General features: G+C 41.2%; 1 protein-coding gene across 1 annotated transcript in view; it reads right to left on the bottom strand.

The window, feature by feature from the left end:
• LOC128942559 (uncharacterized) overlaps window positions 1-18808 on the bottom strand; it is a 74696-nt gene that overhangs the window by 43778 nt on the left and 12110 nt on the right. Inside the window, exons 2-5 of the mRNA XM_054285109.1 lie at window positions 16739-17910; window positions 11413-11549; window positions 8267-8424; window positions 3533-3645 (exon numbers count right to left, since the gene is read on the bottom strand). Coding sequence (XP_054141084.1) covers window positions 3533-3645; window positions 8267-8424; window positions 11413-11549; window positions 16739-17818 — 1488 coding nt within the window. The 5' untranslated portion in view covers window positions 17819-17910. The remainder of the gene's footprint in view (window positions 1-3532; window positions 3646-8266; window positions 8425-11412; window positions 11550-16738; window positions 17911-18808) is intronic.

The following is an 18808-nucleotide window of genomic DNA, read 5'->3' as shown; positions in this document are numbered from 1 at the left end:
ATGCTAGGGGCACATATGGAGATGTAATGAAGGACAGATGAATCATTAAACAGACAATAGTCTCCACCTCTCCTAACGTAATGACTCTGTGAGTTAACAAGGCTCCAAGGAGCTCCTTGCAGCACATTGCCTCAAAGAATTCTCAATCAGTTTGTTCAGACCTGCTCCCAAACACCAGGGGAAGAAAAAAAAAGAGCATTTTTTACAAGATTTCTTCCTCATAATGACAGACTTATTAGCAGGTGGATATGTACAGTTCACGGCATGGAGATTGTGGGAGGACAGCCAGAACAGCCAGTGTCACCTAGGTAGAAGCAGATATAAATAGCTTCATAACCAAACACATCAAACCATCAGGCACTGCTGCCTGAGGTGACTAAAACACTTGAAAGTTTAAATAAACCAACAGCACACTTTTTCTGTGCCCCAGAGATGCCCATGTGTCAGTCAGAGGCAGGCTGCTCAGGAGCCAGGAGCTGCTGTCACCCAAATGCCATGAGGTTCAAGTTCTGCTGAAATGCAGAGACACACTGCGCATGGGCTGTTTTCTGGGTAATCCAGGAGGATAATGGAAACCTGAGTAAGGTCACATCATTGAAGATAACTTATCAAGCAGCCAGAAGAGGGCAGGATTAGGACTGCCCTTCCATTAAAAAGCACCAAATATTTTAATACAAGTATGTGACTTGTTAATATTTGTTAAAGAACGTACTCTCTCACAACCCAGGGTAGTCCACAGCTATTTCTACACCTGCACCAAGTGAATCTACTTAGAACAGCATAAAAGGGAACAAGCAAACATTTTCCACTTTAGCACAGAGGCACTTGATCCACCACTTTGCTCTGGCAGAGGTGAGAGCAGGCAGTGCCCAGCACTAAAGGCTAACAGCCCGCACTGTGTTGCCTGTGTGCTGAGAAGGCTCTTACAACAAGTAATGAAGTGGATTCTCTTAAGAGGTGAACTGTTTCCTTTTGGCTCATTGGAAAGGTAGAGATCAAAACACCTGAAGAGCCCATATTTTTTATTTATGCCAGGGTCACACTGCCCATTTTGAACCTGATCTTCAAACAGCACATACTGCTCCTTCGGTAGCTATTCAGAATAAAAAGCACACAATCCAAGATCTCTCCAGCCTCTTGGGATATTTAGACACACAACTAAAGCCAAAGATGCACAGCTTCTCAAGGTGCAAGTTTACAGCTGTATCAGTTTTAAAGAGAACCAGCTGCTCTTCCCCCACAAATGAGAACAAGGTCTGCAGCTACATCACCAGTATCATCACATACCTCTTATTAACAAAGTGTACTTGAGATGTAAAATATAAACTGCCTTAGCAATTACCTCTTAAGCTTCATATAAGAAGCACTTCAACCATGTGAAATACTTAAACAGCACACTTTCTATGAGGAAACAGTTATTTATGGTATAAAAAAAGTAATTACAGCCAGTAGATGGCATCATAATAACTTAAGTGATATTTCGTCTTATTCATACTTCGGCATCTCCTAGTGTTTAGGAGGGCTGATTTCTCTTCTGCACTGTTTAGGAATGGGATACTATAAAAGCAATCAGTTTCCTCCTTTTTACTTGTACTATATTTTGAAAGAAATGCAGTAAGTGATCTTCGAGATTATGTCTTATGTCCAGGGTTGAGCCTTACTAAACTCAGGGAGATTTGTACATGAACTTACAGAGTTCACATACCCCTAATAAGCAACTCAATATATGGCCGTACTCCAGTTTCACAGCCCTGGTCTGTAAAATAATATTTTAGGAGCAATAGTTTCATTGTGAAAACAAATTTGCACCGAAACAAGCAATGCTTTATAAACAAGGGAAGAGCAGTGAATATTGTCTAGCTGAAGTCCAGGAAATTTTTGATACTGTTTCCTGTGATATGTCCATAGAGAGAGCTGATGAATTATTAGCTGGCTGAACAGTGAGGTGGATTCAAAATTGGCTGAACAGTCAGTTCCCTATGGCAGTGATTGGTGGCACAAAGTCTACTTGGAGGCTGGTAACTAGAGATGAGCACAAGAGGCCAATACTGGGTCCAGAACTGTTTAGCATCTTCATTAATCATCTAGATATTGGGGCAGAGTGCACCCTCAGCAACACCACTAATACCAAGCTGGGAGAAGTGCCTGATCACTGGAGGGTACTGCCAACCAGAGGTATCTCAGTGGGCTGGAGAAATGAACTGACAGGAACTTCACAAGGCTGAACAAGAAGCACAAAGGTCAGCCACAGAGGAGGAGTGAACCAGGCACGAGTACGGGCTGATAGCTGACTGTGAAGAAGTTTTACAGAAAAAGGAGCTAGAGGTTCTGGTGGACACCAGGCTGACCATGAGCCAGTAGCGCATCCTTGCAACAAAGGCAGCCAGTGGTGTCCTGGGTGGCATTAAGAGGAATGTTGCCAGCATATTGACAGAGATAACTCCCCTCTGCTCAGCACTGGTGGGGCCACACCAGGAACACTGCATCCACTTCTGGGCATACCACTTGATATTCTAACATTCAAAGACCTATACACTTATTTATATATATGTACGCAATGAGACAGCATACAGAAATCATGTTATGAGAGATTAGGCTATATTTAGTGCTAGAGATCAAAAGAGGAGAGCATGCAGAAAATTACAATTCTATTTTTTAATTTTAAATTTCATAGTAAGAGGAAGTGTGAAAATACTCCAGACAAGAGTCAACAGTAATTCCTACGTGCCTACTGTGTGGTTTCTTTTGCATTAGACATTGCAGATACCTCTGCTCATGAAAATCCCTATAGGCAGTATAAAAGAAAGAGCCTCCAGCACAGAACTATCAGTCCTAGCCAACTTTGATTTTATCATGTATACAAAAGGCTAATATCAAGTCAATACAAAGTACTTGAACAAGGTCATTTTCTTCAGCTATTATAGCTTTTTCTGTTTTCCTTTCTGCATGCTCCTCTAGTGTTTCAGGTTTGCAATATATTGACCTCATAAATACAAGTATTATTCCTGGAAACAAGCAGGACAGTATTCCACTGGGAAATGAGCAATCTAATCAGAGTTGTTTTTTACTTTAATTGTTTGTGATAAAACCCATACAATGCTGCAGGAAAGGTTAGAAAAGCACATCACACACTTCTAGTATAAATCAAGGCAGCCTGACTTCCAACATGACATTAATCTTGTTCTGAGGTAAATATTAGTCAGAAGACAAATATTGCTCAGAAGCCATCCTGCCCTATGTAATCAGCTTGACATTGTTTTTGTGCAGATTTGACCAGCCACAATGGAAGGGAAGCAATCTGTACTCTACAAGAGAGCCATACAGAGTATTAACAACAGACCTCATTTCTTTCAGTCAGATATGAACAAACACAAATGTGTTGAGCAGCCTATATACAAGCTTTGTTAAATAAGAGAAGTTATGTTGTTCTCCAGTTGCAATGATTATTGCTTAGATCCCAAGGATCTCATTGAAGGAAAAGTAATCACTAGAACTGATCCCAGGAAAAATATTCTTACACCCAGTTACTTACCCTTCTTCTCAACCTTGATGCTTTAGAGAGCTTCAGGAAAGTCAGATGTGGTTTGAAGTCCTTACTTCCTGAAATGTCGAGATTCATTTCAATAAAGCATTCTTCCACAGCTTCTGGAAAAAGAAAATATAAGAAAGGAATAAGTAATAGTGTGGAGGTAGAGAAAAATATTTACAGGGGGGTTAGACAAAAAGCCATTATCCCTGTCTTGAGCAAGATGGTTAAAACACACCCCAGGTAACCACTTGCTGCACTACCACAGGCAACAGAAAAATCTGAGAAAAGTACTCAAAACCAAAGTTCTGCATGACATACAGACATAAGCTGTAAACCTGAGACTAGATCCAAACTTCTGTGTTTGCAACACAATTCCTTCTGAATTCATAAATCCCCTACCAAATGGTGAGCTCAAGAAAGCATCTGTCCATGGCAGGCCTGCCAGGAGCAAGATGCAGCCACCACCAGTGGCCACAGCTGGGGTCTGTGGCAGAGCAGATTCTCCCCAGTTACTGCAAACAGCAATGCAAGAAGCAAAGAGCTTCCAGAAAAAAAAAAAAAAAAAAAAAAAAAAGGCTAGGTTCCCAAAACTACTACAACACCACAGCACTTAAAGCCATTCAGGAAGGAACATGAACATCACACAAACATAATACTCCCTCCCCAGATACAAGTGTAATACAAAGTGTTTATGATGTCACTGGCTTAAAAACTTCAGTCACGTATTTATAAATCCATAAGGTTTTACCCTTCATAAAAAAAATACATGGAACTCCAGGATTTATATTCTTCAAGGCATTTCAGCTAAGGATTTTAATGACAAATCAAAGCAAGCTGGACTGTTCTTGGTTTTCATGGATTTTGGGGATGCATAGTCTCAAGTATAGCAAGGTAAGGTTTGCATGAGGCAGATCCCTACAAGCCTGGGAAAAACAGATGTGTTGCTCAACAGTTGAATTTAAACAGTGAGAAGTAATTCCAAAATTACACTTAAAGCCTTGGCTAAGGCTGCAGTACTTCTATACCTTGATTGTATAAAGCAGATAAAATAGTGGGGGGCGGGAAATCTGCATTTTATGGAAACCTGCAGCATTTGTAGCTCTTCCAGTCAGACCCCCCCCCGTCTTGACATCCATTTCTGTTACTGCTTAATTGCTTAGGCACTGAAAGAAGGAGGTTCAATGTTGAAACTGTAAAAAATAGCATATTACATAGCAGATGAGTGCCTTTTTTGAAATCCCCCTGCTTCCATTTCATTTTTCCACCTATCAGGAAGTTTCACTACATGTGTCTTCACTAGTTTGTCACATGCATTTGTATCAAGGCCAGGTCTCTGGCTTGAAGTTCAGCTAATTAATAGTTTAAAATGTTTCTTCTCAGAGTATTTATGAGGCAACAGCAGCTGGGGCTGTCTGATCACTTTGCCAAGGCAACTGCTTTTTATATTTTCCATCTGGAAAACACAAGGAATACGATCCAGTTGTCCAAACAAGCATCTAATGTCCTTTTAGGTGCCCTACAGGATGTCCACCTGGCCTCCAGCTGCTGCTGCAGAAGGTACAGCCAGGCTGTAGGTCTGCTGTGAGTGCTGCAAATACCTTAGGGCATCTGAAAATGGTCCTAGGTGATTATGGTTAGGTATCAAACAACCTAAAGTGCCCCTGCTACTTTGTCAAAAAGTACACATTAACATGAAGAATTTCTGTATATTAAGTCTTTTTGTTCCCATGTCAGTTGGTCAAAGCACAGCAAGCCCCAGAGAAAAAACACCACAAAAGAGTGTGTAAGCTCCTTCTAGAGCAAAAAGCCTTTCCTCATGCATCATCCAGCATGCAACCTCCCCCAGCTGCATAAAAAGGAACCAGGTAGATATTAACCTAAGAAAGAAAATCTGAAAATTGCATCTCCCCTTGGTTGCCACCCAGCCTCCAGAACAGCTGGAAGGGGTTCTTAATAGAAGGTGAAGGTCTTACTGCCATGAGCAGATTTTCATCAGAAAAGCAGATGATGGAAGAAAGGTCAAGGCCAGCAATCATCTTTAAAAAGTAGGTATGGTGACAAGGCTCCTGGATGGTGTGCCCAGTCCATGCCAGGCTGGCACTCAATTTTCCAGACCCTGTCTTCTCTAGCTGAATGAAAAATATCCTACAAAAGTCCCAAGACATCCTAAGCAAGCAGTATCTTTTCTTCAAAGTGGTTGAGGCCACTAGCAGCAAGATAAACCCAGGAGCACTCAGAATTTACCAATTAATTGCACTTAATTGATCTAGAGATAGGTTAACTCTCCACTTTAAACTGAAGTCCATGATGCAGTACCAAAAGCAGATGGAGGGCCAGTCACCTGGCCAATGTCAGGAACACTTCAGAGGCTAAATATTTCATTAGAGCAGGCAGAACTCTCAAACTTGCTGACAAACCATCAATAAGGGCGTGATGAGGCAGAGACAGCTGACAGGAGTGTCTTGACCTTTGCCAGCCAAATCACTGGCCCATCATGCTGCTCAAAAAAACCAGCATTTAAAATTCACACCTAGCTCATGACAACCAAAAATATTGACTAAAAGGTAAGGAAAAAATCCCTATTCATTGTATAACAATTAATTCAATTGCTTTGCTGAGAGGAGGGGAGACAAAACCCCATCTCTTTGCAGATGTCATTGAAAGGATAGACTTTGATACATATTTGCATAATTCCCAGACTCATTAAGTTCTTGAAATGGTCAGAAGTTATGCAGAATAGAACAACACTGGAAGCTACAACTCTCTGAATAGCAAAATCATTGTTAACAGAGTTAACAGCTTGAAAACTGGCAGCTTGTCTCCCAGTCAAGGAATTATTTCAGGCAATCAGTGAACAATCATATTGCATTAAAAACACAAGTACTGGCAGAATATTCCCAGGGCTTGCAATCAAATTTTTTCTCCTCTATCTAATTAAGGAGTTCAGATCAGAAGATAGATATTAGGTAGATATTAGGTTTCCCAAACCCTGAAGATGCAGGTTATACAGGCAGAGAAGATGAAGGATCTGCCACCCACTATTGCGATGGCTTTTAGAGCTAATGCAGGTCCAAGATGATATTTAAAGAGCATCATAGTATACATTCTGCAGAACCAAAATTAAACACTTCTGATGGTGATAAAATAGCATGATAAAGATGGACCTTGTATGGTATGACTCATTGGGAACAAAATCCTCAGTTAAGCAAGACAATGAGTTCAGGGAAAACCAGTCACTTACAGATGAGGAGTGAGGTATTCATTTCTGTATCTTTCAGGAGTGAGCAAAGAGCCAAGGCAGTGCTGTCAAAACAGTCAAATCAGGCATCAAAAGAATCAATCAGCCCCTTATTTCTATGGCACTGAATTGTATATATATTGTAGACAGGCGTGTACCAAATATGATCTTACAGGAAATTGCATCGTCTGCCTTCTTTGTTAACTTCCAGTCAAGATTATTTCCAGTTAAAGCCTTGAAAAGAAGCAGTTTGTGCATGGGCAAGATTGTTGAGATTGTAATCCTAATAATTAGGGACAACATTAGAAAAGCACAGCTGCTTTGAGTCAAAATTAGCTTTGGGATGGATGGAACAATAAGAGAAGCGAAGGCCAGAGTCAAGCAAGAGGTAATGGATAGTCAAGTGGCTAATTTTATATAGCTGAGGCAAAGAAGCTGTTCATAAAAGACATTTGTCTAATTATATCACTGACTACTTAAGAGGTAAAATAAACAGGAGGATAAGAACTATAATACCAAAGCTAAGAACTGCAGGAGGTCAGAAACAGCATCAACAAAAGGAAAAACAGACTGCTCCAAGAATCATATTCTTTGAAGTTTACACAGTGTCTTTGTATTGCATGACTCTTTGAGAAACATTAGTTGAACTATGCTTCCTTTTTGCTTAGTATGAAAATAGCAAGGAAAAATCATATTGATATTTGATTTTTTTATATTGATTATTGATGTATATTGATTATTTCTGTTCTGTTGGAATGGAAGCCCAGGACACAGATTAGGTTCTGCATTGCAGGCTAAAGCAGGTCCTAAAAGCAGAACTGCATAGGGAGAAAGAAGAGAGTATCAGGCCCTTCTGAAACTTTACTCAGATGCAGGTAGGCAGATCAAAAATCCAGAACATCTCATAAACCCTTCAGTGCTTTGGGAAATTAGAGCAGAGGACAAGCTATTCTTTCACTTCTGTTTCATCTTGTACAGTGGAAGGAAAAGACTGATTTGCTGGTGCTATACACACATATGCAGACAAATACTGATTTTTGTCACCTCCCACCCCAGAGGTACTTATGATTTCATGCATATTCCAGTTTAAAGGAAGTTCTTGTATAAGCAGCTGGGGCCAACACTTACTAAGCTTTCATATTATTGAATGAGCAGGGCCTCAGCTAGAGGTGTCACTTTGAACACTGTGCACACCTCAACCTCAGGCCTGTGAGCTTCCAGCTGCAGAGCAGGTTATATTAGATTTGCTGTGTGATCTTCACATGAATGTCTGTGCATCTCACTTGTTCCATAGTAGAACAGATAACCTTATTTTAGGCCTAATGCTCTCCAGGAACCCAGTTGTTGGCTTCATATTTAACAAGTAAGAAAGAGAGGAGATGAGAGGAAAGGCAGCACATCACAGCCGTGCACAACAGCTTGGGCCAGCGCTGACAGGAGCTGCTGGACTCAACAAACTGGTTTATTACAAGTGCTAGAGAATGAAGTTTTGTACTTACCTGCAATTCTGCTAAGCATTTTCTGGTCTTCCTCCAACATTTTCACATATAGCACTTGGTTATTAAACTCTCCAATCCCATGGAATGTCAAATTAAGGTCTTTACCCTGCAAGATGCCTTCCACTTTAGTCTTGCTTTGCTTCAGTGCCAGAACAGCCCTTAAAAGTAATCAATATATAAATGCTGAAAATTATTAGGTTGTTTACATATTGAAATATTGTTTTTATTGCCAGCCAATATACCTGATTTTGACCACTCTGCAGCACTATGCAAGGTATCACAGGCACACTTGTATTTCATTGCTTATTCTTTTGTAACAGTTAGAAGATTTCAAATAAATTACATCTTTCACTTCAACCTTAGCTTATGAATTAGAAGTGAGTTTTGTGAGTGAAGTGAACATTCAAAATATTAACATTCCAGAAAAACTATGAATATATGCTATTGAAGAGTCAAAAGGGATAAAACTGAACTTCCATTTGTGGCATGTAGTTTAAAACTTTATCACTGTCATTTTCAACTGGTTGACTAATTTTATTCTTAAACTAAAACAAATTCACTCTCCCACCTGAAGCACAATTAGAATTTTTCTCCATTATACCCTCCTATTCCAGTCTAGGTAAAAAGTATCAGATTGATGGTTATGTTCTCAGCTTTGCATCCCATGTTAATAAAGTTTAAATATGCACCTTGCTGTGCACAGAAATCTCAAAAAAAAGTGAATTATCCAAAGGCATTAATACTGCAAATTAAAATATTTTTCTTAAAGACACAGAAAAAAATATAATTAAATTTCTAAATATAGATACCAAGAATTCCAACAACTTAACACCTGCTGAAGTTTTACCCTGGTGTCCCAGGAAGGGGAATCCTGCCAGTCTTCAAACTGAGTTTGACCAGAAGCCTTCTACTAAGGTTTCATGCTTCTAACAAACTGCAACATGATTAAGGATGGCAAGATACCATCCCATAACTTCCTGGGCCTTCTGCAGCCATATTTACTTTATCATTACACCTAAAACAAGCTTTGAGTGCATTCATTCCACTCTTTAAAAATCTTGGACCTGTGTAGCATAAAAATAGAAATCTAGGCAGTAAAACCCACACAGTACTTACTAATGCTCTTTGGAAAGCCTCTTTAATGCCTACAAAGGCCACTTCACCCAGCATTGTGAACAGCCCTCACCACTACACTGGAGTTACTTCAGCTATAATGGCATAAGAGCAGCTTCTTTCCAAGACTCATGGGAAGCCAGCAATAAAGATATAGCAAGGACAGGACTGAAGTTAGAAAGAGTGAATTCTTTGCAGCGGATTTTGAGTTTTCCACCTTAATAAGCATGGTTAACCTAGTCCTTCATTTAAGTTCATAATGTCTAAGCAAAAATTAAATACTACTAAGACAACTTCTTCCATCAAATGGTTTCTGTTGCAAGGGACCTTAATTATCAACTACTTCCAACCTTCCTGCCATGGGTCAGAACACCCTCCAGGAGATCAGGTTACCTAAAGCCTCATCCAGACTGCTTGAATATTCCACAACTTCTCTCTGTTCAGGGCCTCACTGTAGTAAAGAATTTCCTATCAGTATCTAACCTAAACTTGTCTTTTTCTAGCTTGAAGCCATTCCCCCTTGTCCTATGTCAATGTAAAAAGTTCTGCTCCATCTCCTGCCCTTAGATTTGAAGGTGCCTCCCTCCCCCTGTGAGGGGCTGGGCCCCCTGTATCAGCAGGGCTGCTAGTTTAAAAAGTGAGAAACAATTAAGCTCAAGGCAGTCTTTCATATGACAGCACAGAGCAGTGGCCACTGAACTACAGCCTCGTTTAGAGGAACTATGGAGGCAGGTAAAAGATACAGGATGAAAAACGTTTGGCAAGGCAGGTCTGCTTTTCATTAGGTATGTCCATTATTTTTACATTACAGACACACATCCACTCTTAAGTTCATTAACACTACTTAGCTCCACTCACCTCCCTAACCAATTGATTCCCATTTTGATTGCTGCTCTCAACTAGCTTCCTATCCTCTTGGACATCAGCCTGCCCAGTCAGCAGCACTGGCACAGGGTTTTATTACTGAATTACTGTACACTGTATTCTGCATGTCTCCTTAGCCCATATAACTCTCCTAATTTTTTCCTTCAGACCCTTAAAAAAAAAAGTCTCCAGAATGAAAAAATAAAGCAGGTAACTTTGAAATAAGGCACACACAAGCCTGTCATATGCATCTTAATCATGCTTAACTGGTGCTGCCTGTATGGGCAGGAGAGGTTTTTTCCTAGTCATATTGGGTTTTTTGACACCTTTCCAGCCAGGCATTCTGCTTTACACCCCAGCAGATCCTGTGTGACACTCATATGGTGTTGAGGCCTGTTTTTCATTCCCGTGCTGATAGGTGCCAGGGCCCCTGGAGAAAGGGCTGTTCTCACCAGATTCCCACCTCTACCACATGATGCCTTCCCAGGCACATAAAGGCCTTTCCTTTCTGCCTCCTTATGTCAAGGAGTTCCAGGTTTCCCAGTGTGGTACAGTAAGATAAGGCTTAGGGAAAAAACTGCAGCAGACTGGCATTATTTTCTGGACCTTTCTTTCAATTCCAGCCTTCCTGACCACGGGGTAGGTTTCCTCAGTCATCTGTCAATAGCTCCATCTTAATTCACAGGGCCCCAGAGACAGCTCACTGCTTGAATTCAACAAGAGAGCAGCTTGGGAAGGAACTAGGCAGATTTTTTTTTGTTGTTTTCTTCTTCATGCAATGTATCTTCACAGCTAACATTTTCCAGCTGATAAAAGTATGGCTGAGTCGAAAAGCTATGGTTTCTCAAAAGACAGCAGCTCAGGGAAGCTTACATCTGTTGAGCTAATTTGTGGTAGTAAAAAGCTGAAAGCTGTAATACTATTTACAGCCACACTGCTTTTTCTCTTCACCCCCTGGCAGATAAGAAAATTTCAATCTCTGATGCATCACAGCTAGCTTTTGTAAAGATCTTTCCCCACAGGTACTGAAAGCAAGCCAGAAACTGATAAAAAAGTTTAAGAGGAATTGTGTGTAGGCTCTAATAAAACATAATGATTCACAATAGCAGCAGTAAGGTTACCACATTTACAGAAAAATTAGCTGCTCTTGAATTTGGCAGGATTCTTACTTTTTCACTTCTTCTTCTGTTCTCAGATGAGCTACTATTATAGTAAGGTGCATAGTTTGAACAGGGAGGAGAGCTCTTGACAGGTCAGGCTCTTTAGAGAATATGAGTTCTTGAACATCTTCAATTCTGTCCAAAATCTGCAGTGGAGTAAACAGGAGAAAGAAATAAATTTTCATTTTGAAATGCCTACGCATTACTGGAAAAATTCAGAATGCCAAAGCTTTACACAACCAGAAATGCAACTCAGTGTTTAAGCCAGGAACCCACAAAGCCACTTTCCTCTCCTCCCCACCCCAGATTTATCATGCAGCAACTTTCAGTTTCATACTTGATTTTTCAGGAATTGATTTATCTATTTTCCTTTTTAAAAGCCTACAGGCTAAATTCATAGCTCTCCTGTGAACCAGAAGCCCCAGATCTTGAAGTAGGTGTGAATCTGACCCTAAGAAAGTTAGATAAAACTCACAGCACTGTGTAAATATTAATGGGATCTTCATGCAGTTGTCAGTTGTCAATAGACTGTGGAAATTAAATGGCATTTCCATAATTAATCTTATGCCATTTTCTGATTACAAGTTTGATCACAGATTAAACTGATATCTCTTCCCAAAAGAAAAATGTAACAGCAAACGAAGTAAGAAAAGGCTGGGTAAACCTGCTGTTTTCTGAGCCAGTGTTTCTCAGAACTGTGGCAAATTTCTGGCTCTTGTGGATCTATCTGTGCCTTTACACACTTGACTCCAAAGATTTTTCTTTTTTCGATATGTGCTGTTAAGGTTTATAAGCCAGCCATGGGAACAGGCAGGAGAGAGAATAATTAATTTATGCAGCTACTAAGTATCTGGTGGAATCCCAAGCTACAAAGAAATCATTTATAGATTTTCAGGTTATTTCAGTGAGAAAACTCTGCCTTACATGCCTAGGTGCTCACACATGTTAGAGCTGCCCTTTATCCTTACACAGGTCGAAACAGCTGGGTCAATATGCTTTCGTTTTGCAATCTTTCTCCATAAAGACTAGCAGCCATTGTGCAGCCCAGTAAATAGTCCCACAACCTGCACATCAGAGGAGATTAGCATAAAAAGTTCCCAATAAACATGAGGATAAAAGCCACACACAATCAAAATAACCATTTGAAGATACAAACTGCCTGAATTCACCGACCCTTACAGTACATTTTTCACTGACTGTACATTAAGTTAATTCCTACTGCAACTGAAGCACAATTTATTGCAGCCTGCTATTTACAGCATATGTTTAGATTGTGAAAACATTGAGCAGGAATCAAGCCATCAAGCTGTCTGACCACACAATCTACAACCTTTGCCTCAACAGACTAGGCTAAGTATTAACAGTAATTCTACAAAAGAGCCTCCTGTTGTTCTCCCTTCCCCAGTCTTTCCAAGAATATACTTCAAATAAGAAAGAAGACCCTTTTGCATTTCAGTTTAAGGCTCAGGCATCTGGGAAGCTGAATTTGAGTGAAATTCTCTCACACAGATATTTAACTATTACAGAGCAGTGTTGGTGTCTTTTCTTATCTTCACAACTTCCTGCTCCTACTCCCATGGGAACAGTCTACCCTATCACTACGCTTTTTTTATTTTTTGGTGCATCAATCTTTAGCACTTTTCTATAAATGCTGTATAATTGATGGGATAGCTGGGGGGTTTTTGGGAAGTGCAGAGCAGGAAGGAAGCACTTAAAATGGAGTACTGAAAGCCTGAGACCATAACATTCTTAGAGTCAATCCAGTACAAGCCTGGTGTCCAGCCTCCCAGAGCCCTGCTCAGACACAAAGAAAAAAGAGCAGTGCACCCACCAGGACTGGCACAGGGCTTTTCCTTTCTACTCTTGAAAGGGAGAAATATGTTGACAGCCCTAAGTCCTGCCACTTGTAGAGCTCTCTTAAATAATTAAGGCAAAATAATTATTTCCAAACACTAAAAACATCTTTAAAACCTTTCTGTAATAGGCAAGGTCTACAGAGCAGCAGACAACCAAATTGTATGGTCAGTGAGGTCAGGAGCCTCTGCTTTAGAGGTAAGAGCATCTAAAATTGTCAAAACACTATTACATGTGCACATACATATGTTGTGTATATATGCACACATTTGGCCAGCAGGTCAAGGGAGGTGATGCCACCCCTCCACTGCATTTGGTGAGACCCCACCTGTGGTGCTGCATCGAGATCTGGGGGCCCCAGCACAGGAAAGACTTGTTGGGATGAGTCCAGAGGAGTTACACCAAGATTACTAGATGGATAGAGCACCTCTCCTCTGGGGAAAGGCTGAGACAATTCTGTTTGTTTCTGTTCTGTTCCTCCTGGAAAAGGAAGTGCTTCAGAGTAACCTCATTGCTGCCTTTCAAGAGCTGAAGCAAGACCAAAAGACAGAGAGGGACTTCTTACAAGAGCATGGAGTGACAGGACATGGAAAAAGGAGATTCAAACTGGAAGAGAGTAGGTTTAGATGAGATATTAGGAAAGAATTATTGATTGTGAGGGTGGTAAGGTACTGGAACAGGATGCCCAGAGGTTGTGGATGCCCCATTCCTGGAAGTATTCACAATCAGGTTGAATGGAGCTCTGAGCAACTTGGTCTAGTCAAAGGTGTCTTTGTCTATGGCAGGGGGGTTGAAACTAGAGGACCTTTAAGATCCCTTCCAACTCAAACCATTCTATGATTTCTTTACCCACACTATGTACATATGGCAGCTTTACAGTACTGCACTCTTCAGTGCTTCTTTCAAGGCCTCACACAGGACAGAGTCAGGTCACTGACACCCTTAAGGGTAGCACTTCAGAGGAACACAAACTTGGAATATCTTGGGCAGAGCCTCCAAACAGGGATGCCAGAGCTGCCAGACTACCAGAGCTCATGTGAATGCAGGGACATCTGTAAGAGTAGAATTTGAGGAAAAAAAAAAGGAAAAAGAAAAAAGAGAGAGAGAAAAGATAAGGAGAAAAAGAGGTGAAAGACATTCATTGGGCTCCACAGGACATGGTCCCAGGCCATGTATTAAGACACTCAAATCTCATTAAAATAGCAGAATAAGTTAAGCATTCATGACCCTTCAAGCTGTTCCATGATCTCATTCCTCAGATGGCAGGAAAGTTTCCAGTTTCTAGCTTAGATTTATTCTTTGCCCACTTCATACCCATTTGTTCATCTGCCAACATTGTCTTCAGCTTACACAGTCATTTTCTCTTCCTGGCATTTATCTTCCTGATGTGCTCTGCACTTTTGTTCACCTCTCAAAAGCCAGTCATATGTAGGAATCACAAAAGTTATATGAGGCCATCCTCCAGACAACCTTCAAAGATCATTTTCTGCCCAAGACAAAGCCAGAGCAAATAATTGCCTACCAAGAGGAAGGCACCTTTGACGCCTCCCTCTAACACATGCATAAGTGTTTTTACACTTAACTTAGGGAAAAACAAAAACTCAGAAACCTGCCAAAGCAAGCTACTGTGCTGCAACTGCTTGTCACACTGGAGAAAAAAAGGGAACAATTCTGTGCAACCGATACATCATTCTTACTTAATCATTGCCTTTCAGCAGCATAAATAGTCATGCCAGATACTGCATGAAAGCTTAAGCTAGGGAAAAAAAAAGGAACCAAGTTATATACTGCAACAAAAAATATCTATTTTGTTCATTGGGAAACACACCATAAACTAGTAGTGGGCACTGATAGTAGAATGGTCTATTTTCACTCTGTAAAAGACAAAATCTGAATATTAACTTGTCTGAACATTTTTATAGGAAAAGATACCAAGATACATATATATAATAAAAATATTAATAATTTACAAATTTTATATCCTGTTTCTCCATTCTGCCAATGCTAGCTGAGCACAGAATTTTCTGATTCAAATTAAGATTTTTCCCCTGCCTGTCTCCCTCAGGTGAAATAGTCTGCTCGTTGTCTTGGCATTTCAAGGCTTCTCTTTCTCTTCATAAAATATTTGAGTGCACAGTCATCTGTAGTCATCACTACATAAAGGCCATGGGGCACATCCCACCTCACAGTGCTGCTGTTCCACAATGCTGGAACAGAATCCCATCCAAGCTCCCTTGCGATAACAGCAGATATGGGGACAAAATGAGAGCTGTCTCTGCTTTTGCTTACCTTGAGCAGCTGCAAAAAAAACCCATTGTCATCTGCAGGTAACAGTGGTCTGTGAAAGGCTAAAGGTTAAAAAAAATCTGTCCATAAAGGCTTTGCAGTGCTACTTTGGAAATGAGACATTCCATAGTCTTCTTTCACAAAGCTTGGAATGAGCCTTAAAATTCATAGAAGCAGAATGGGAATAAGTAGTTCAAGGTGAGCCAGTATCTTCCCACTTTCTTTACAAGTACAAAGAGTTGTGCAGAAGTTATCCAAGATTCATTTGAAGTCCCTAACTAGTAAATAAATTGTGAAATATCTCTCTCTAGCTATTGTATCATTTTTGGAATTTACTTCCATGGATCATAAGACAGGGCTTGTAGCAGCCAAGCCCAGCAGGACTGTATGACTTATTTCAGAAGCAGCATTTATTGTGGTGACTGGAACAATTTAGGTCTCCCACAAAGCCTCTAGAAAAGAATATGTCTGTTTGTATTTCCACTGTTTGCTGCACTTTGGTTTAACATTATGGAGGTGAAATGATCTGTTGCTTTTTCTAACACTGCTTAAACATGGGAGTCACAGAATACAGCACACCTTGAAGTATGAGCATAGAGACTGCACTCATGGATTCTTGAAATTAACCATCTATCTAGGATCTCAGGGCAAGTTTAATGGATAAAAGATGGAGAAGAAAAAACAGATCAATTCTCTATAATCTTCTGCAGAAGAGAAGGAAATTCTCATTCTCCACTGTGAACTTTGGTGGAAAAGACTATGAACAAACAAATCAATACCCTTGCACTAAATACAGACCTAAGAAAATGTAGGATGGGACAACACAAGATGATGAAAGCCAGGTCTTTTTTTTTGAAAAAAGATTACAGAATAGAAAATACTAGTGATGAGAGACACCACCTCAGACCCTATAGGAAGGGCAGTGACAATCATGGAAGTGATATTTATTTTTTTTCTTTCCTAGCAGTAGTTGAAACATGGATGTGTATAAACACAGCTCAACCTACAAAAACAAAGCACAGTACATAGGGGTTGCTATGAGGAAGTTAACTCCATCCCAGACCCAACAAACCACTTGTGGTAAGCAGGCAGAATTTGATCACTCTTGGCTTGTTAAGCACCCTTGCAATTAAGACAGGAAATTAGGCCTAAGTTTAAAGTTAAGTTTTTTAATAAAACAGCTAATTCAAAGTACCTGATCATCTGTTATTGGAATAGCAACAAAATAATTCGGAGACTCTCTTGGACGTTTCTTGGACTGTTCTCGTGCTAGGTCTTCCTTCTGGTCTTCTACAATCCCCCTGGACCCTTCTTGGATATTACCTTGCTCCTGTCTCATCACAGTATGTCTTTGGTCTTCCTTTTGCAGAGGCTGGTCTGCTTTTAGATGTTCCTGCTCTTGGCTCTGGTCCTGCAGCTGTTCCTCTGTCACCATCCCATTCAGGTCTGCTTTGTCTCCAGCCTGCATGTCATGCACCTTCACCACTTCTGCTCTTTCCTCTTGGCACTGGTCCTGCTGGGGTTTTTCCACTTCTCCTTGATCCTGTTTTTGGCTCAGAACCCCCTGTGGCACTAGTTCCACCACAGCAAGCTCTCTCTCACTTTCAGATCTTGTCATCATCCCTCCCTGATTTTTTGGGGCAGTCCACTGTTCTCCATTATCTAACACTTCCTCACACTGGTTCTGGAGGGAGGTTACCTCTTCTGGGTCACAGCCCAACTGCAGCTGCACAGTGACCTTGATGCCAGCAGTGCCTTGTCCCCACTCCTGGGGCTGTAGCTGTACAGTTACTTGTGGGAGAGATGGCCCTGGGCCCTGCTGCTGTAACTGCACCTGCACAGTCACTGATGGGGCTTCCCATCCTGGGCTTGGCCTCTGAGGCTGCACCTGCACTGTCACCTCCGGGCAGTCCCACCCCTGGCTCATGTTCTGGGGCTGCACCTTGACAGTCACTTTTGGGAGCTCCCAGCCTGACTCTGTTGGTTGTGGTCCCATGTCTGGGGCCGTGCCTCCTTGCCCTGGCTGCCTCTGTGGATGCACATGGATATCATTCCCTCCCTGCGGCTCTTGAGCAGAGGGTGGTAGCTGGGCTGCTGAGGAATGATCTTCTTGCTCCTGCCGTACTGGTGAGATTTGCTGAGTTCCTTCAGGGCTTTCATCCACCTGAATGGGTTCCTGAACCACCTCTTGAGGCTGAGCTCCCTCTGGACTCCCATCTACCTGAACTATCTCTTGATGCCAGCTCCTGCACAGTTCCCGTTTTATCACCTTCATCCTATAATGCCAAAGATTTCTTCTCCTAGGCGGGGGGTTCTCCAAGATCCTCCTCCTCTTTCTTTGGGGTTTGAAGTACTTTTTTAAAGGAACTGGGGGAAAAGAAAAGAAAAAAGCCTAACAGTTATTTTTTTAAAAGTATTTCTCACAATAGTTGAGTCTGGGTTCAGTTCTGCAATTGGACTCACTATGGGGGAGCTTTAACCTGGTCAAACAGCCCAGTCTAAAAACCTCTGGAGAGCCTGACAGAAGATTGAACTACTTCTTCTACTCACTGTACTGTGGTCTTGACTTCTGCTCCTGCCCTGATTAGGTCTCCCATGCTTTAAAGCATGAGTACACCATTTCACAGCATGCAGCACCACAGAGACAGAGGCCTTATCAAAGGACTGCAGGTGTGTTGCCTAGAGGTGGTTACTCACAGAGACTGAGAATAGCCTGAGCCAGACTCAGAGGCTGAATTCATACAGAAACAAGATTGCCTGTGAAGCTCTGGTCTCCTCTAACTGCAGCATGTTGCCATCTAATCAGACCTGCACGCATGACTTTTTTCTTTCCTGTGGATACATTACAGGTTTTTTCTACAGCAAACTGCTGCCACGTCCTCATTTATCTTAATGCCTCCCATCCACCCTGTGTCATTCCCTTTTCCTCTTTGGTGAAGCTGCAAAGGGAGATACTTTTCCCACCCATACTGTTAAGATAAAAGTAGTGAAGGCACTGAAAGAGCAAAAGATTTTTTTTTTCCCCCTCCTCAATTCAGAGGTTAATTCCACAGAAGCCCAAAAAACCAAGAATATTTCTTAATTGGGCAATGCAGCTCAATTGCACTCAACAGAAACAGCACTTGTTAAAGAAGATGTCTAAGCAAATAAAGTCTACAGACCAAACAGGATTCATCTGTATGAGAAAAATATTTCACACCACAGGTTATGACTGGCCTTGACTAAGTCCTTCCAAGTCATGGCAACGCTGAGGGTTTTTTCCCCC

The sequence above is a fragment of the Melozone crissalis genome, unplaced genomic scaffold (assembly GCF_028551555.1).
Source record: "Melozone crissalis strain CALT ecotype California unplaced genomic scaffold, PUWL_Pcris_2 ptg000042l_1, whole genome shotgun sequence".
Lineage (NCBI taxonomy): Eukaryota > Metazoa > Chordata > Aves > Passeriformes > Passerellidae > Melozone > Melozone crissalis.
This window is presented reverse-complemented; position numbering and strand designations above follow the sequence as displayed.